The sequence below is a fragment of the Gambusia affinis genome, linkage group LG04 (assembly GCF_019740435.1).
Source record: "Gambusia affinis linkage group LG04, SWU_Gaff_1.0, whole genome shotgun sequence".
NCBI lineage: Eukaryota > Metazoa > Chordata > Actinopteri > Cyprinodontiformes > Poeciliidae > Gambusia > Gambusia affinis.
In genome coordinates this window covers 9364714-9383902 of record NC_057871.1, presented here as the reverse complement: position 1 = coordinate 9383902, position 19189 = coordinate 9364714, and the positions used below count along the sequence as shown (strand labels likewise).

Here is a 19189-nt window from a genome sequence, read left to right as displayed (position 1 = left end):
TAATTGAATCTGCCTCCAATTATGGTTTAAAAATGTTCAATTAAGCTATAAATGCTGGCAGGTTATAATTACTAAAGCTTAATCTCTGGTGTGAAAAACAGGTAATTTGTATTGACTTATAATTAAATTGTCTCAATGGCCTTGTAGTTCCTTTGTTTGTTCTGAAGCAAAACACTTGTGGTTTTGAGTCGCACTTAAGACTCGGTTTTTAACACATTTTGCTAATATTTCCTGCAAGTATACAAGGTCTTCATTTGTCATGTCTGTGCATGCAAAGACCTGACTTTAACTCTGTAGTAGCTTGGAGACGTTTATGAGGAAGGTGCAATTCAATGTAATTTGTGGAGGGGGGAGAGTTTATGTGGCCACCGCAAATAGAACATAAATGAAGAGGAAGTAAAATCACACCTATTTTTATTTTTTTAATTATTACTAAGAGTCTAAAAAGGGTGGCACACCTTTGCATTTAGCCTCTTTAATCTAAAAACCGGAGATATAATTAAGTGCTACCAACTTCCCACAGAAGTCGACCTGTCTGTGTATTAATCTCAGTATAAATCCAGCTGTTCCAGGAAGGGCTTTGAGGTTTGTAGAGAGCACGACCACAAAACACAGCAGACTGGGATAAAGTTGTGAAGGTTTAATGCAGGGTTTGGTTATTAAGCAGCATTCCAATCTTTGATTATTTTTGTAGAGTACCATTCAATCTGTCAGTTTAATATAGAAAAGGTGTTGCACAGGTACAATCCTTCCAGAATATGGCTTTTCACTGCAACTGCAGGAGAGCATTTTTTCTGAGAGATAGCCAAGTAGCCTTTGGTTACTGAAGGATTTGTGCGAGAGTAGTTATTAGTTCTGCACTTAACAAATCTGATATTAATAGAAGAGTGGCAACAATAACACAGTTGCTGAAAGAAAGGCATCAAAGTCCCATAGGTAGTTTGCCTCAAGAAAAAGACACTAGACGAAGCTCCCATTAGTTTTAGAAATCCGGTCAGAGTCATTTTATTTAAAGAGGCAGTATTATGTAAAATCCTCTTGTCGAGCTTCACATTATGTTACAACACATATGTCAGAGTCAAGGCCCGCGGGCCACATCCGGCCCGCGAGAAGATTTTCTACGGCCCCTGGGATGATATTAGAACCGGCCCGCAGCAAGCCGGCACCCCGTCTGAAAAAATGCGAGATGCACCCCTCCCCCGTTCGATCCTCACAACGCGCCCCCCACCCCCCCGTTCGATCCTCACAACGCGCGCACCCCCGGTCCGCTGCACTAGACCAAATGCGTCATTTAAAAAAATCTCAATGAACATTCGATCAGTCCGGCCCTCGGCTTGTAGCTAAATTTTTTATTTGGCCCTCCGTCCATTTGACTTTGACACCCCTGTGTTACAATATTATTCCTATCAAAAACAATACCTAGTGTAGATTTTTTTCATGCGTATTTGAGAAATCCTTTGATCTTCTGTGGCACCCATTAAGCTGCGCGAAACACTTAGTGGAAGCGAGGACCACCTTTGACAAAGCTCCTCCTGAGAGCTGCAAGTTTCCAATCTTCCAAGCCTCTGCCTCACAGTGCACCATGCCCCTGCATCTTCTTCACTTAGTTCCTTTAGACTATCCAGCAACAACTTGCAAATACCTCGTGGATCTGCACATCTGCTGAGTTCATTCTGAGCTTCTTCTTCTTGGTAAAAACATTGTTAAAGTGTTAATAGAGGAACAATGCTGTGATGACTTACTGAAGGCAGAGAGTCCGATAGAGCAGGAGTTTCTTTAAAGACTATTTTAAGACGTTGAATTACAAAGTCAAATTTCTTGTAAGTAATATTATATATATACAGTATTTTTTATATAAAATTAAAGGTAACATAGTTACTTGATTGTGGTATAACATAGGACTATGTGCCTGAAAATACATTATACTTCCCCTTTAAGAGCTCACAAGAAATAGAGGGTTATTTCCCTTTGTCTGGCCCACACAAATGACCATTAGAGTACAGTTCAAAAACATTTTTGAGTTAATTAAAATGTTTGTAGCATAGAATGTGACCACATGTTTGAAGTTGCTGGTTGCCTTATTTTATGCCCTGAGGTTCTCCTAAAGGCAGCGAAGATTACAATCTCCAGGAACTCACTCATTCAGTAAAAATCTGTTTGCTTCTTACACCCTGCAGAGTTTGTCAACTGACACAAAGCAAAACAGATAAAACTGCTTTCTGGGATTTATGAGAAACTATGATCCTTATTTTGAGTGAGACTACGTTTCACTTAAGAGTCTTTCAGATTTTTTCAAAGAAAGAGAAGCGAGTTAGTACAGATAGCAGTTGTAACATTTCATCACAGGTTATTGGGAAGAGCACCTCATGCGTGTGACACTGAAAAGTAGAAAAAAGAAAAATCAAGGATGTGAGGATTAGAAGAGAATACTGAGTAAGAGGTAGAATTATCTGCAGCGTGCCTAAATGGCTGCAGCTATTAAATCAAACAATAGGGTGTAATATGGCTAAGCTGGTCTGAAAGCCGCCATTGACTACAACATGCACAGTTGAGTTTGATTGTAGGGAGGAACTTTGTGGCGTAATTGAGTAGAAGTCATTTAAGACAGAATACCTCCATCTCATAATGAAGTCAAACTGGGTGGTGGACGGATGCCAGATGCAATTAGGGAATGAAAACGACTGCTACCGCTGCACCACGGCAGCAGAAAATTACTCTGCTCTTTTCTATCTGACCGTACTGGGCAAACCACATGTTTGGTAATTATCTGTAATATTATGCTGCTGGCTTTGAGCTTGAGGAAGTGGAAATTGACATTCTGGACCTTGTGTGTCATTGTTGTCATTTGAATACCTTTGAGGAACTCTACATATCAGAGCCGGGCTGCATGGATAAGGTGATTGGTGCTTTTCTATTTGTATTAAGGGATCCTGTGCAATTTGGAAAATCTGAAATTTAATTTACAAGTTTACATATCTGGATACGCAGGGTAGACAAAACAGAGTGGGGAACTTATCTCTATCTCCACTTTTTGTTTCCTGCTTCATTTTCTAAATCCACTTATCAGATTTTACACTCCATCCATCCATCCATCCATCCCTTAAAACCATGCCCTCTTTGAGGAAATATGAGGTATATTCATTGTGAACATTTGTATTTATCCTTCATACAAATAATGGCAAAAATGAACTAGGAGCTCTGGAATTTGGAGTCTTCGAACATATAGAATTTTGACAGAAATGTGTAGAAAATTGTTGTATTTGTTCTTGGATTAGAGTCTCTGTCTTAAGCTTTTTTCTATGTGTTTGATTAACTCCTCCTATGCTACTTTCATACAACAAAGAGCAGTTGTTTGAAAGAGAGAGCAGTACTGCATCAGTCATATTTCCAGAATCTGTGGTAACATATCAAAAACCTAGTCCTTGGAGAGTGGAGCAGAGAGACAGTCATGCTAAGTCCAGCGACAAGAAAGCACACACAGCAGAATTAAAGAATCCACTGGGATTTCAGAGTGCATCAGAAGCCCTGGAAACATATGGTTCCAAGACTTTACCTATAGACATATAGAAATTGTCTGAACTTGGCAGTTGATGTTGGACTACATTTTTTGCACACTGTCGCACATGCAAGAGTTTACTCACACGTACCCTCCAATACTGTTTATGCTTTATGTGTGTATGCACACTCAACTTGTTCTGAACTGTCACATAGTGTGTGTGCGGAAAAAAGCGACGCATACCCAGCAGAATGAGAATGGATAGGAATACTGCAGGCACCAAGAGGAGCAGAGGGGTTGTGATGGGAGGAGCAGAGCTTGGCAGAGAAGCACCTCTGCAGTGGAAGCAGAACAATGGACTAAAACAAACACAACTCACTAACAATTTAACTTTACTCAGAGATGGATGGGGTTGAAACAATGAACGTAACACAGTGTCACTCTTAGCTCGAGGGGGAACAAGGGGAAGAGAGGGCAATAATGTAGCTCCTCTATGTTTGTCTCAGATAATCTAATAAGCCAGTTCCACCGCGCAGTAATATAAGCAAATTCTCTGCTGTATTACTAATACTGCAGCTTGTGCAGAAGTTATTTTACTTGGCCACTTCAAAGCACGAAGTCTCAGTCACTCTTCTGTACATTCCTGAAAGCCTTATTACCACCAGTCTTATTTGCAGTAGGGATTAGAGTCTGTCATTCCTCACCTATCAGGGCCAAAGACTTTGTCGTTTGAGCTCCCAGACAAGGTGCAATGAGTCGTCTCGCTAACGGACAGCTTACACTTGGTGTAAATTTATATAGACCATGCACAGGCATCACTGTCTGAGTTAGTGTTTGGGTATACATAATGACTCCTACGAACAAAGTTTTCACGTTATCTTCTGAAATAAAACTCTACAGCCTTGATTTCTCCTGTGGAGAAGCACACAATAATGTTTAATTAGTGTGTTTGTATTTCAGCATAAACAACATTGTTTTAATGATCCTTTTACAAATGTACAAGCTTGTCTTTGTGTGCATATTTTTTTTATTTTTGACTTAAGAACCTTTTCATTGGCCTATCTTCTTAAAACCGTCGTGTTCAAAGCGCTGTTATAATCGAGTTTACCATCAGTTTTAGGGTCAAGGTTAAAGTCTGAATTAAGACTTATCTTTTAAGCCAAAATATATGGTTTATTATTTTCTGCAGGAGAGGGGTTTGGTTAAGTTCTAGATTCAAAAATAGTGTTGTTCGATTGAATGAACATCAATATTAAAGTCTGTGTTTTTGTGTTTGCATCTGCATAATGATTTCCACAACGTTCTTAATATTCCGAATATTTGTTTTATCAAGAACTCACAATACTATGTAATGGGTGCATTTTTGTTTTAGTATAACCCACAAACTCTGGAGCAATTAAAATTCCTTTTGACTACATATTTTTGAATTGACTTTTAGCACACATTGACCCAAATGGTTTTTTTGTATTTTTATGTCCTTTTACTTTACTAGCAGTCTTTGTTATTTTAGCAGCCTTTTACATTCTTTTCTCTGTCTGTCTCTGTGGTTTTTTTGTTTTGTCTTTTATGCCTTTTAAGTTGGTTTTTCTTTTAAAGCATTTTACATAGCTTGTAGAGTTGGAAAAAAAACGATATTCACTTTGAATTTCCTCTAATGAACCCAAGGACCATTCGGTCTTTTCTGGTACTGACTCAAATGTAGTTTTAGGGTTGTGGGTTATTTGTTAATACTGGTGTGGGATCTGAGTTGAGGCTTGGAAAATGAGCAGTTACTTTACTTGACAATGTATTAGCCTCCTTTCATCTTTCTTCTGTTTTTCCCTTTTTTGTTACTTTTAAAGCAGGGGTGCCCAAGTCCAGTCTGGCAGCCCACAGAAGCCCCTATCCTGCAACTCACAGGTGCATTCTTTGTCCAACACAGTGAAATCAAATGAATAGCTTGTTACCAGGCCTCTTCAGAACTGAATGACATGGTGATGAGAAAATCAAGCCATTTGATTCTGATGTGTTGGAGCAGAGATGCATCTAATTGTTGGAAGATAGAAGGTCTTTAGGCGTGCACTTGGGCACCCCTGCTTTAAAATGTCAAAACATCAGAGTAAGTTTGATCTCAAAAAGATAATGGTAGCAAAAACAAAAGCATTTTTCAAATTATTTAAATTTGTTAAGAGAAAAACGCTATATAAACCAATTTGGTCATCTGTCAAAAAGTAAAAGACCCATAAATATTATAACTAATCGTGTCACCAATGGTGATATCAACTCCCATAAAGCAATTGTGAAAACTTTCAATGAGTTGCTTACTTTTCTTGTGCAGAAACATTGCCCCACTCTTCTTTGTAGAATTGTTTGTGCTTTGGCTACATTGAAGATTTTAGAATCATGAATGACTTGTTTAAGATTATCACAATTTTATTTATTTGTGTAGTAATTTACCGTAATTACGGTAATATTTTTATGATTATTTTTATTTTACCTTTTCATTGATTGACATGCTTGTGTATTGAACCAGGTTAGTTTTGGATAACTTTATTTTTTTTCCTATGAGAAATTAAAGAAATGTTTAAAAATTAATTTTTGTGTTTACCCAGCTTGTGTTTATCTGATTTAAAGAAAAAAACAGGAGAAAAACCTCTTCACAGTAGAATATATTCTGATAATGGTTAATAAGTTAGACAAGTCAAACACATTTAAGTTACTGAAATGAATGGAATCACTACAATGTCCCAATCAGAAATGTGAGTGCCTGCGTCTGTGTGTGTGTATGCTAACTCAAACAAAAACAGTGAATATGTTCTTGTTATAGATATTGAAATGGATTTACAACAAAAAAGCTGTTTGCTTCAAAAGCAAACTGAAGACCCTGAGAAGGCCCTCCAAAAAAAGAGCTTAAAAATCATTATAGAGCATTACATGTTTTAAACATCCTCTTTTTACTCCATCCATTGAATTCTCGATGCAAAAATTGTGAAAACAAATCCTTAACCAATCCACGCCTACACTATCACTTACAAAAGGGATATTGTTTATTGATGAGACAGTAGATGTGTTTGAGCCTCAGGATGAAGTCGTAGTCTGCCTCTTGCCTTCATTTTCACATTTATTAACTGATTTTGCTTATTTAGCTTCTCTGGCTGCTCCTGACCGCAAGATCTAAAGTTTCCTCTGATTTTTTTTCAAATATGATTTAATGCAGTCTAATCCAATACATTCCTCATACTTGCTGTTAATGTGATATGATAAATTTGCAGAATTACGAGAGCAACCTGAAATGCTGCAATTCGAAGGCAAGAGCAATTACATATTTAGTGACACTGTTTCTGGGAATAACTGAGAAGCTCCCACACTAAACAGAATGATAAGTTTAATTACGATGAAGATGCTGTTTGATGTATCTCTGTGGCTCACACCAACTGTGCCATCTCTTCAGAATGATATTCAGGGATTTTCCTTTTCTTATGCTTTTATTAATATGCAATTTGTTTAATCTTGTTTATCTTATTTTTCTTTCCGTTCCAAGGTTGCCCGTAGCATGATGGCCCCACTGTCTTTAGACATTGCCGGGGACCCAGACAGTGAACGTGCGTTGGGAAAACAGCGCCTCAGCGTTGCCATTGGCGTCCTAGCGGGAGCAGCAGCCGTTATCTTGGTGATTCTTCTTGTGGTCACAGCCAGGCAGTGTGGCGCGCAGGGCAAGAATGGCTACGAGGCCGGAAAGAAGGAGCCAGAGGAAGACTTCTTCAGTCCGACAGGGGCTCAACCACAAGTCAGCCGAGGCAGTGGATCCGACCGTGGTCGCAAACCGCGGCGAGATAAACGTGGCGGAGGCGGTGGAGGCACAGCTGGAGGTGGAGGGAAATCGGACAGATCTCTATACAGTGGCATCGTCACAGTCAACGGCCTGCGTCGTCATGTCAACGATGATGATGAGGAGGAACTGAGCAGTGCTAGTGAGCGCCTAGCAGCCCGCTACTGTGCTGTGGATGGTGACCCTGGCAGCCCACGAATGGGCGGTGGGAGAAGACACCAGTCAAGCCCCGATCTGGCTAGGCACTACAAATCCAGCTCACCTCTCCCTGCAGTGAATCTCCAGCCTCACTCGCCCCCAGCAGAGGGAAAGAAGCACCAGGCGGTCCAGGAGCTGCCTCCCTCCAATACCTTTGTGGGCAGCGGTGGGTGTGTGGGAAGTGCCGGCTCCAGTAGCAGCAGTACTGGAGGAAGTGGCAACGCAGATGCCATGTCCCTGGGATCGGACCAGTGTTCTGATTACAGCTGCCAGGCTGCAAACAAGTACAGCAAACAGGTAGGACTTCTGGAGTGGGTTGATGTGGATGCAGTGCCCTGAAAAATTTCTTTTACAGTTGAGTACATTACAACCACATATTATAAGGTTTATCAATGAAATGTATTCTATACATTAACACAAAGTAGTGCATAATTGTGAACTGGAACAATTCTTCTCTATATTTTCTTACATATAAAGTTATAAAAAGTGTGGTATACTTTTATATTCAGCTTAAAGGTGTGATCCAGAGCTTTTAACCCCAGCTATGTACATATGTGTTGCATTCTGGGGATGATTTCTAGTATTAGTTTTCCATGACACAGTATTTTGGATGTAAGCCAAAAATTACAGCTCTTAGACTTCTGCTCTAAATATTGCTTTCTTTTACCAGCCTATTATTTTAGATGAACAGCCATGTCTTGGTCTGGCCCTGCTAATGAAAAGCATCCCCATGGCATGATCCTGCCACCACCGTGTTTTATTCTGTGTTTTGTTTTTTTTGTTAAAGATTAATTTAAATTCATGCTGCTTGGTCATGGAAAATGTAATACCATACCTCCAGAACAGAATATGATGTAACTAATAATTGAAAACAATATTTTTTAATATTATAATTTTAGGATAATTAATCCGTTAATATGATTATTTTGGTGCAAAATCAAAATTCAACAATAAATTGGATTTATCTCACAATGAAAAGACTGTCTTTGTGCCATATTTTTTGTTTTTGAATCATAGATTGAACAGATATCTGTTCTGTAAGAGGTTCTAGTGACGTGCTCTGGGGTGATGGTGGCAACATTGTTAGGAGTTTGTCCTATAACTGGGACACTTACCATTTATCCTACTGTGCTGCTGAAAAATTGCTCTACAACTTAATTCCTGACACTTCTGCTGTGTTGTTTGGAAGTCATGAGACTGTTCAATAAAACCTTCCAGCAAACATCCGAGGCCTTTACAGAACAGCTGTATTTCAACTGAAATTAAGTCACACACACAGCTGGGCACTAGATTTCATTTGATAGAGGTATTAGATGAACAGATAATTGAAGGAAAGTACTCAAACATTGTTTTTGTTAGAAGTTTTTATCATTTTACAATTATGTACTACTCTGTGTTGTTCCATCAAAAGATGACCAAAATCTGTTGAAGTTTGGTAGTTGCACAAAAAGTGAAAAAGTTCAGGGGGCATAAATTATTTTTCAAGGTAAAGTCCATCTCTCCTAAAAATCTCAGCAGGCTCTCTTTCTGACTCTTTACCCACTCTGCAGCTTCCATCATGGCTTCATCTTCTCTCACTCCCACGTCTGCTGACACTCGTCCTGCACACCCCATCACTAATGTCTAAAAACCATTTTATCTCCACAAAATAGCTGTCAGAAAGAATGTGTGCCCGCATGTGTTGGTGTCACCATCCTAGGCTTTTGAGCGACACTCTGCTGTCAGAGTTTGTGTGTGTTCTGTGTCAAACATTAGCCCCATTTTTTTTGTAAGATCCACTGCAGGGCACATGAGTCAATGTAGCCCAGGGATATGTGAATGTGGACTTCTGCATCCGTGCACAGTTCTGTGCATTCATGTGTTAGACTGTTAAAATGGACCCATGGTGAGCTAAGTTAGCGCAAAGACATTCAAAGGAGGAGGAAAGCACCTTATCCCAACAGAGTAATTGGCCATTCTGTGATTCTGTGTCCCTTTTCAAGCTGATGTTTTTTTTAAGTTAGCATATGCATTTGTTCCATAAAGAATATCAGTTGCACAGATAATGGATGCAGTGACTTTGGTGGAAGCCACAGGAGACTGCAGTTAAAAGCTGACAAATAAACGGTGCACAGAGATGGTCAGTCAGCCCACACGCAATAACACACAGACACAGGAACCATCTATCACTGAAGACATACCGACACAGCGGGGGTTTGTCTTGTCCATGGGGAGTCTTCACAAGAGTGATATTTGAGCGACAGCTAACCCTACTTAAAGGGGCGGCGTCTCATTTCCTTGACAGACAGCTCTACGTTTATCCAGCTTGTGCTTTGGCGGGCATGTGGGGGGGGGGGGTGCTGATGTGGTCATTAAAAGGGAAGGAGAAGAGCTTCTTAGGCTAATCAATTCATACAGGGGGTACTCTGATCCTGCTCAAACATACCGCGCACACATGCGGGGCTGGCCGCTTGTGCACGCACATATGCATACGCACACAAAACTCCGGAGGTTAATCCATTACGGAGTCAATCCTCTTAATCTGCCATTCCCTGGGAAAGAAACTGCTTACTGGGGGAGTTTTGGCACTCATGCTCTACGTGCTCTCAAAACATGCCTGCACACATAGAGAGGCACGCAGACACAAACTGACAGTGTAATGAATTATTGATCACATGGGGTAATTAACTACCCTCGGTGAAGTGAGGGTGCCCCCCGTTTCTCCGCTTCTACCACTCGAATCATCACAATCCAGGGGTTTCAGCCACAGCTCAATGCTTGTGTGTTAAGGAGCTTGTGCACTGAAGCGTGACCTTGCTCACCTACATTTCAGAATTGGTTAATTCGTACACTTTAGAGACACTTCCAGGTTTCTGGGTTCCTATCTCAGAGCTTGAGGGATTGCTTATTTTAAAAACTCATATGCATTTATATATAAATGAGTGTGGGTAACAGAAAGACCCAGGGAGTAAAAGGTGGCATAGATATGTGCCAAACGAAAGAATTGGGATGCCAACAGATTTGGAGGGGGTGAGAGGAGTGTGGATCAGGGAAAACAAGAGTTAGAGGAAGTTTCAAAGCTACTTTACTGGGTCGTTGGAAGCATTAAAATGTCTTCATCTGAAGTCAGCACATCAGGAGATGAACTAGGTTACTTGAAATGGTAACAGAAAAAGAAGAAAAAAGGGAAAAAGTCAAGTCATGAAAACACAGCGTCATGGAAAAAATGCAAGATTGCATCAGAGAGGCAATGAGATGACAAGATATCTTGCTTAATGACATTGGTTATGTTTTCAAATCTTAGCTGTTCACTGAACAGAGAGCAAAAGAGAGCAGGAGGGACCAGGGAGATTCATATCAATGGGAATAAATAAATCTGAAAATGAACAAGGGAAGTGGGTGGAATGGTAGACTGAGCAGACCAAGACTCCTACAGTTTAATATATGTGGTTCATTCAATGTCAACTCAACCACTTCACACCTTCAGCTCTTATAATTTTGATATTTTTATTTTAGTGAAAACACACATGATACCTCTCCATATATATGTATATATATATATATATATATATATATATATATATATATATATATATATATATATATATATATATATATATATATATATAACTTTGTGTTATGTTATGCAAATCAGTTCACATTTAATTAAAGTATCCTTTATTTGAAATCGTTAACCTAAAAAAAAAAAAAACTGAGGCAACAGAACAGAAGTTTTATTAGTATCAACTCTGGTGATTTCTAGCACTGGCAAGTTAACGATAATGCCCTACTTAATAAAATAATAATCTTTTGTGTTACACATTTTTATTTTCTTTTTTCTATTTCTTCAAAGTACTGCTCCAAACATCACTATTGTAACTTAATGCTACAAGCACAAATTTAAAAATGTAACCACATATCTAAAAAAAAAGTGGGATATGCATTTGTATTTAGCCCTCTTTCAATAAAATTTACTACAACCAATTGTTTTCAGAAGTCACATAAATACTAAAAACATGTTTCAGAAGCTTAATACTACACATCACTACACCCTAAAACACCCAGGGCAATATCATGTTGTGGCAATGCTTTTCTTCATAAGCTAAAGACATTGAAAGGAGGGGGGATGGGAACTAGCAATGGTGGGATGATAAATGGAGCTAAATTAACAAGAAGCCTTGAAGAAAACCTGTTAGAAGTTTCAACAGCCTGGGCCTGACGTTCACTTCCCAATTCAACAACTCGCCTAAGTACACAGCCAGATTAAGAATGAATGTTTTAGATCAAAAGTTTGCGAGGAACATTTCAGTCTTTAGATTACAAAAGCCCGTTGAGACATACTAAAACGACTTTACATTTGGTGGTTGAAAACTGAAGAACAGGGATCAGGCTCAAGGATTATAAAACTTTTACAAGGCACTATAAGGTGGTTTTTGAAGTATACTTACGTGGAAATGTGCTTTACATTAACCTGAAACCTGCAGACTAAGGATAAATGTTCCTACATAAGCAAAAATGTTATGTATGCAGCTTTTCTAGGAAGGTCCAAACTCCTAAATTGGCTCAATAATTTAAAAAACCTGTAAGTCAGAGCCAACATTTTCTAAAAGTACCTCATACCTGATAATTAATTCCCCCATTGCTGCCATGTAGATAGTTTTTCACCTTAAAAAAGATTCAAATTTTTTTGTAAATTTACATCAAAACTACATCTATTACCAGCTTTTAATCTAAAAAGATTCCAGTCATTAACAGAATAGGGTGCAGGCTGGTTGCTCTAATGTTGAAAGCGTACAGAGGAAGGTTAGAGCACTTGCATCCAAGTGGGGAGAGGACGAGAAACAGCATAAGATAGAGAAAGAGGAAGTGAGAGAGGTCTGTATTTGGGCAGGAGCCAGACAGTGAGAGTGGACTGCTGAGATGTGGGTCATCAGGATACCCGTTGGCATCAGGGCACGTTAATGATCATGGCAGTCACATGGCACTGCAGTCAATATAGGGAAAAATGGCCTGCTTCTCCGTTCAGTGTATTATTGCACATACGTAATGCACTCAACTTCAATATTCTCCTTATGGCTCCCCCATCAGTCAACTACAGCAAAAGCTGTTGAATATTTAAGTAATGATTTGTGTTCTAGTTGAGATTATAGTATTCATACTGAGCTCTTTGTCCTTTCCATGACTTTCAATGTCTCTTTGACCCTGACCTTTCGATCCTCTCTGTCAGTCTCCCGCTTTCTTTACTATATGTTTGATCATATATCCAGACCCCCAAGCCACTCCTCACATTGCGTCTTCCCTGCGCCACATTGACCTCTGAATGTATCAACTCAGCGATTTCACTAGTGCCACTTCTTTTACTGAAGTGTGCACTTTCCCTCCCTCTCCCTCTCTGGACTCAGCGGGCGTGTGAGGGGGTGGGTTAGATCGCGGTGCCACGAAGGCTGAATCGAACTAGACACACACCCACTTCCACACACACACTCAAACTAATTGAGTCCAAGTCTAATCAATGCCCCCTTTCTCCCTAACAAGTCCAAGACTGCAGTGAAAACAGGTGAGTTGACAGAGCATGTTTTTTGGTGCATCGCAAGCTTCTGCAGCATTTCGTGAAGGTCGGCGTTGGACACAGTTTGCTTGGGGTATGAGATTTGCGGTGAATAGGACTCATCCGGACAGACGTGTTGGACTAATTGGACTGTATGGGGGCAACGTGGCTGCAGAGATTAGGTCTACTGGATTATAAAATTGAAAAGCAGCTTTTCATTTCCACAAAATCCCCTCAGGATTAAATATGATGAGCGTCTGTCACCGGCTGACACTCAGCCCATTGATGCACTCATGCATCCAGACAAACAACTCTTTAGATAATGCGTGCCCTGCGTTTGGCTCACAGGAGTTGAGGCCATTGTTACCTTGAAACAAAGTTGACAGTGGCCGATTGTGCCGTTACCGACCCGTAACTCCGGTCATGATGATACCAGCTCTCCAAGTTCAGGCCGCGCAGTGCGCCATATGCTTAAGGGGTAAGTGTGTGGAGAGGTGAAGAGGTGCGGGGTAAACGGGAGGTGAGAAGGACGAGGTAACCAAAGTGGGGATCAGCCGCTGAGCCAGACTGAAAACTGATCCAGTGACCCTGCGACGGGGAGGGGACACGGGCACAGTGAACCAGTGGACATCAGAGAGGGAACCTGAGCCACAGAAAATGAAGTCAGAAGGACTTTGAGACATGACTATGTGAGCTGAAGAAAGGCTCAGACAATACAGAGAGAAAGAGACAGATGTGTGTTTCTGTTAGACGCCCGGCGCTGGAGGTGGAACACATGCTTACCCTGTAAACATTGATTTTCCACTTGAGCAGGATCATATGGATTTGGATGCACGGCATCAGAAGGTGCTTTCTTTTCTTCTGAAAAGAAAGCCTTAGAAGGAAAGAGTAAAGACTGTTTTTGCTTTTTTCAGATCTGCATCTTCATTCCAAATTAGTCTGAAAACACTGGATTCCAAAAACTGAGGACTAAATTTGTAATTTTGTTCCTTCAGCAATGCCATATGGACCTGCAACAGAAGCATTAAACATTGATTAGATTCCTTCAACACAAGTCTAGCTACATTTTAATTTGTTTCCTTACACTTCGCTTGTGCATTGTTCAGATGCAGCATTTAACCATGTATACTGTTTAGTTTGTGCAATTCAGATCTGGAAGGTAATAAATTCTGGGCCTTACTGTGCCCTGTTGTCTCTGCCACTGTGTTCCTGTGGGTTTTGAGGTGGAGGCACCATGAATCTGGCTTCCTCCAGCACATCTTTAGAATGCCTCATTAAGCTCAGTCCTTGGAGCTTAGTGGCAGGGTCAATACATTGGACTCTTTCTTCTTTAAGTTTCCAAAGCGGTTTTTATGGCCAGGAGCTACGGATAGGGTTATGATTTGACTATAATGTTTTGGGGGACTTTTTTGCAAAATTGATATAGGAATAAAATATATATTTTTAAAAATCATCATACTTTTTGGCATTAAACCTATAATTTTATGCAGTCAGAACACCACAAACCACAGTTGCAAAATGACAAGACATACCCATTAATTTAAAACTACCACAGCAGTGACATTAAAGGGACAGTACTGATTATTAGCATTAATAGTTCATGGAAATGTAACTTTCCATGAATGGTGAGAAATGTCTTCAATTACACAATGATGATGTTCGAAAGGTGTTGAAAAAGAGAAAATAGGTTAGAGGAGAAAATTTCCTAATTTCCTTTCCCACCAAAATTCTGAATAGCGGGAATTAGATTGGAAGTTCCTTTTCTGTTTCTTTCGTTTACGTGAGTTACTGGAAGACTGTTCATCTGATAATGTTACCATGTTAACAAGTCCTCCCTTCAGCTTTTGTTTCAACTTCTCGGTGAAATGGTAAGAATGTGGGAATGTCATTCCCACACATGTACGCACTCCCAGGCAAGCTGACGCAGACGCTGTCAGCCCTGTGATTCTAACACACTCAGACTGAAACGCGTTCTTGTGAGTCTGTAATAGCGCGTGATTATAATTACTCACCCTCCCAGATCTTTATGCGTATACATATTTCACTGAAGGCGAACGAAGGCTGATAAGAATATGATGGCACATGAGCTGATAGGAAAGTTTTCCGTCTCTTACATCACTTTCTCTTCTTCCCTCTGGATCGAGTCATGTTCACAAGCCCGAGTGCACTCCTTCTCCTGGAATCACTCACATCCGTGGAGGCTTTTACAAACACACCCTTTTTAACTCAGGCAGACGCAGTCTTGGGTGCATACAAAGGCCTACATAGCCAGCCCCTCACTGAGATGCTTCCTTTTATTTGCTTCTTGAAAACTCTGCTCCGTATTGTACAGTTCTGCATACGACTTATCTGCCTTCAAGCATTACCTTAATAGCTGTCTGAGGGTTGAGCAATTTCACCCGATATTGCAAAACAAAAGTGCTCTTCCTCAGACAAGGCACATATTTCAGACAGCTTAGAAGCCCTGTGACTGGTTTCACCCACCGACACAAAAGACCCTTTTGTGGTTTTGAGTTATTCTGAAGTAAATTGACTGGAATGAAATTGAAACTGAGTTTAGATCAACCTTGCTAAATTGAATTATTCACAGTATATTAAATCCAGCTGTATTAAATTATGTTAAAATTTGCTTTAGTTAGCTGTCTACCTGTAAATTTTGATCAGCTGTTTATAGATTTCATTTTTTTAGAGACTTGGTTATTAAACCTCAAAACATTTTTTTTTACTGTTACCTTAACTGGACAGCAAGTTGTGGTATTGGGAGTATAACTGGTAAATACGATGTTAAGCCCTCTTCATTCTTGTAGACAACAAATCAAAAATTGGATCTACAGATTTCAAAATCCAGGAACCAGATTTTCATGTTTTTGTTTCTAGTTCTATGTTCGACAAGCTTTTTTTTTTTTTCTCTCCAAAGAGTTAGTGGCTCATATTTTTGCAACAGTAGGCAGACACAAAGGACGGCAAGGAGAGGGGGGAAGACATGTGGCAACGGTCGTCGGGACCGGGAGTCGAACCCACAACGTCCCCGTCAAGGAGTAAGGCCTCCAAATGTGGGGTGTGCCAAACTCCTGCGCCACCACAGCACACCCTGTGTTTGACAACTTTCAAGAGAAAATCCTGAAGGATTCAAGCAAGGTTTCCTAGCAAAATGGTGACGACCAGCATAATTATTTCTCCACAAAACTAAAGAAAGTGGACAATGTATAAAGGTTACTACATATCTAAAATATTATTTAGATAAAGACAAAAGATAAAGCTTTTCAAAAAGCTACTTTTTCCATAGTTTTCAGAGAAAGATGTTCATGGATAGTAATGTAAAACTTAGAAACCAATAAAGATTAGTTTGATTTGTTTGTGTAGGAGAAAAATTTCTTTTTTCAATTAAAAAAAACTTAGTAGTGAAAAGTTGTAGGTATTCTAACATACACTATCCATTTTATCAAACTTTAGCAATTTCAATAAATCTTTATATTAGTCAGCTAAAACACTCTGCTAACAAAAATAAACAGTGTGCAATCTCACTGCAAATTGTAGTACTTTTTTGCATTAAGTTCAACTGAATAATATTCATATTTCTATGTGAATTTGACCGTTATCAAAATTCTACACTTATCAAAAATGACTTAAGAAAAATTTTACTTCAGATCATAGCCATATCTGATGCCTTGAAATTAGCTTCTGTCACTTTAAGAAGCACCTACTCTTTCTGGCACTCCCCCCCCTTTAGCACTTCATCACAACAATGCTTCTTTATGTTGCCATTTCCAACCATTTTTAGGAACATTGGACTGAGAAGTAGTTTGTATAATAAGCTTAGCAGATCTGCAGTTTCACCAGGTGTTTTTCTAATTGCTGCTGCTAGTCTGGCATATGGTGAAGATAAATAGGCGGTATATTTTATGAGTAAGCAGTTAGGCACCTTTGAATGTCTGTTACAGGAGATTCAATCATGAAATAATCAAAGCAACATTCCAGGCACCTCCCCACTCCCACCCTACTTCTTCCAAGATGGTGAGGCAACAGAACTTCTGTCTTCTTCATCTTCTTCATAAAAGGGTGTTAGCTCATCCAGTTGGATAGGGAACCCAGAGAAATTTGGTGGTCAAAAACAAACACACGGCCTTGCATTAATGCCAGGTGTACTTTGCATCTATTCATGTCAGTCTTATAAACATGCGAAAACAAAAAAGCAGTAAAAAGGCAGTAGTGGTGTAATAGTTTTATAGTTTGTATTTCTTTTGTGATAGGACTCTCCCTCACTGTTTTATTTGCTGGGCAGTTGACTTTAGGGTCTGTGTCCCCAGTGGAACATCGTACGTTTTCAGGATTCTTTGGATCATGTTCAAGTGCACTTACCTTTCAACAGCTGTTAGAGTAATATTCTAACATATTACCGTTTTCTTTAGTTTGGACACCCAATGTTTAAACTTTACAGCTACACAATGAGCTGCAATTATCTTGAGAACTCTTTCTTGTCTACAGTTTGATTTTTAGTCTGTTGTCGCTCTGTACTGGAGTTTTTAGCACTGTTTATTTGAAGGGTTTTATCCAAGCCAAGGCCTTGGGGCATACCGTTTGGATGTTCTTACTGTGCATGCATGAGTTTGTAGGTACTTTGGCTTTCTCCTACAGTCCAAAATCAGGCATGTTATTGTCCCTGCATGTTGCCTTTATTCTCAGTGCATGGTTGTTTGTCCTGCATGTCTCTCTGCGTTGCCCTGAGGTAATCTATCCAGGGTGCACCCTGCTGGTGAACATCCTCAGAACCCTTCCACCACTCCATATCCATTCATTTTTACTTTCTGCATGTGTTATCTTGTATTCCAGGTGTGTTTATAAAATGCAGCAATTAACAATTTTTTTTTTTCAGTTTTAACTTTCTTAGTTTTGTTTCGAGATGGAATAACTTCATTGCTGAATTTGAGGAATCAGTTATAAAACATCACTGTGTTAGATCAGTTTTCCATGTTTGCAAGCCTGTCATTGGCTTTAACAATTATTGAGACAGGTGTTTGTCTGCCACTCAGAAAGGTGGAACCACAAAGCAAATCATATCTAATTACAGCCTACATGATAGAACACAGGCATTATCTGTGGGCAATATTCAAAATGTTTCTGGGTGGCATAAGTAGCGGAAGACAAAATTTGGCCTTATAAGATGTATCAGTTATTTTAGATTGTTCTTTGAAAGAGAGTGACTTGTCTTGATGTGAATTTAAGATGCTGCTTACAAAAATCATCCGTTCACAAGAAGCTACATGGAGCAATTAAAAAAGAAGTGAAATAAAACCTTCAAAGGAAATAATTATTAATTAGTATTATCGTAATGTCTGTCTGTTATTGAGGTCAGTGGTGTGCAAATCACCCAGTAAAAAGCATCACTTTACAACCCTGTGTTCCCATTGTCTGAAGGCCACTTCCCCCCGGCACACCCACACACTCACGCATACACGCCGACACATGCACACACATAATAATGTCCTCCTCCTCCGTCTGTCTTCCTGCTGATTGATCTCACTGTTCCTGTTAAGTGGTTTCATCTCCTTTCATCACACTCCATCTGGATCTATCTTTTCAAATCGTGCTTTTAATGCTTCCCAACTTTTTTTTTTTGCACCACACTTAATAGTTTCTTTAAACTTTCCAAATGGCTCATAACACCCCCTTCCATTCTCCCACCCTTATCTCCCTCTGTTTTCAGATGGCTTTAATCTTTGTTTCTTTTTTTTTTTTTTTCCCCTTCTTGGTAGTAATTAAGCATGCAACCGAAGAACAACCGGAAGGTGTGACTATCTGCTCCACACAGTATGGTTTATGCATTTTTGCTTGTGGCAAATCGGGGCAGATTTCTCGCCGGGTATCTGCTCATTATATCTTGTGTGAATGCAAAACAGTGGTCCCGGTAGTGCTGCAGTCCAAAGCCAATGTTTTTGCCGGAGGCTAAATGTAACCATCTGTTTTGGAATTGTTGATAAAGGACAGATAAATCAGAAGATCAAGATTAAGATAGAGGAGAGAAAAAGAAGCAGGGAAAGAGGGTAAAAATGTGTGGAGAAAAGAGTAAAGAAATTCCTGGTTGGCAGCCACAGCTTAGAGTCGGGGGGCGAGGGGGAGAGTTGGGGGGACAGCTGGGAGATTTAGGTAGGTAGATGAAGAG

The 19189-nt window shown here is 39.8% G+C and overlaps 1 protein-coding gene across 1 annotated transcript in view; it reads left to right on the top strand.

The window, feature by feature from the left end:
* Positions 1-19189, top strand: part of pcdh7a (protocadherin 7a) — a 55865-nt gene that overhangs the window by 6208 nt on the left and 30468 nt on the right. The window contains exon 4 of the mRNA XM_044114704.1: positions 7017-7799. Coding sequence (XP_043970639.1) covers positions 7017-7799 — 783 coding nt within the window. The remainder of the gene's footprint in view (positions 1-7016; positions 7800-19189) is intronic.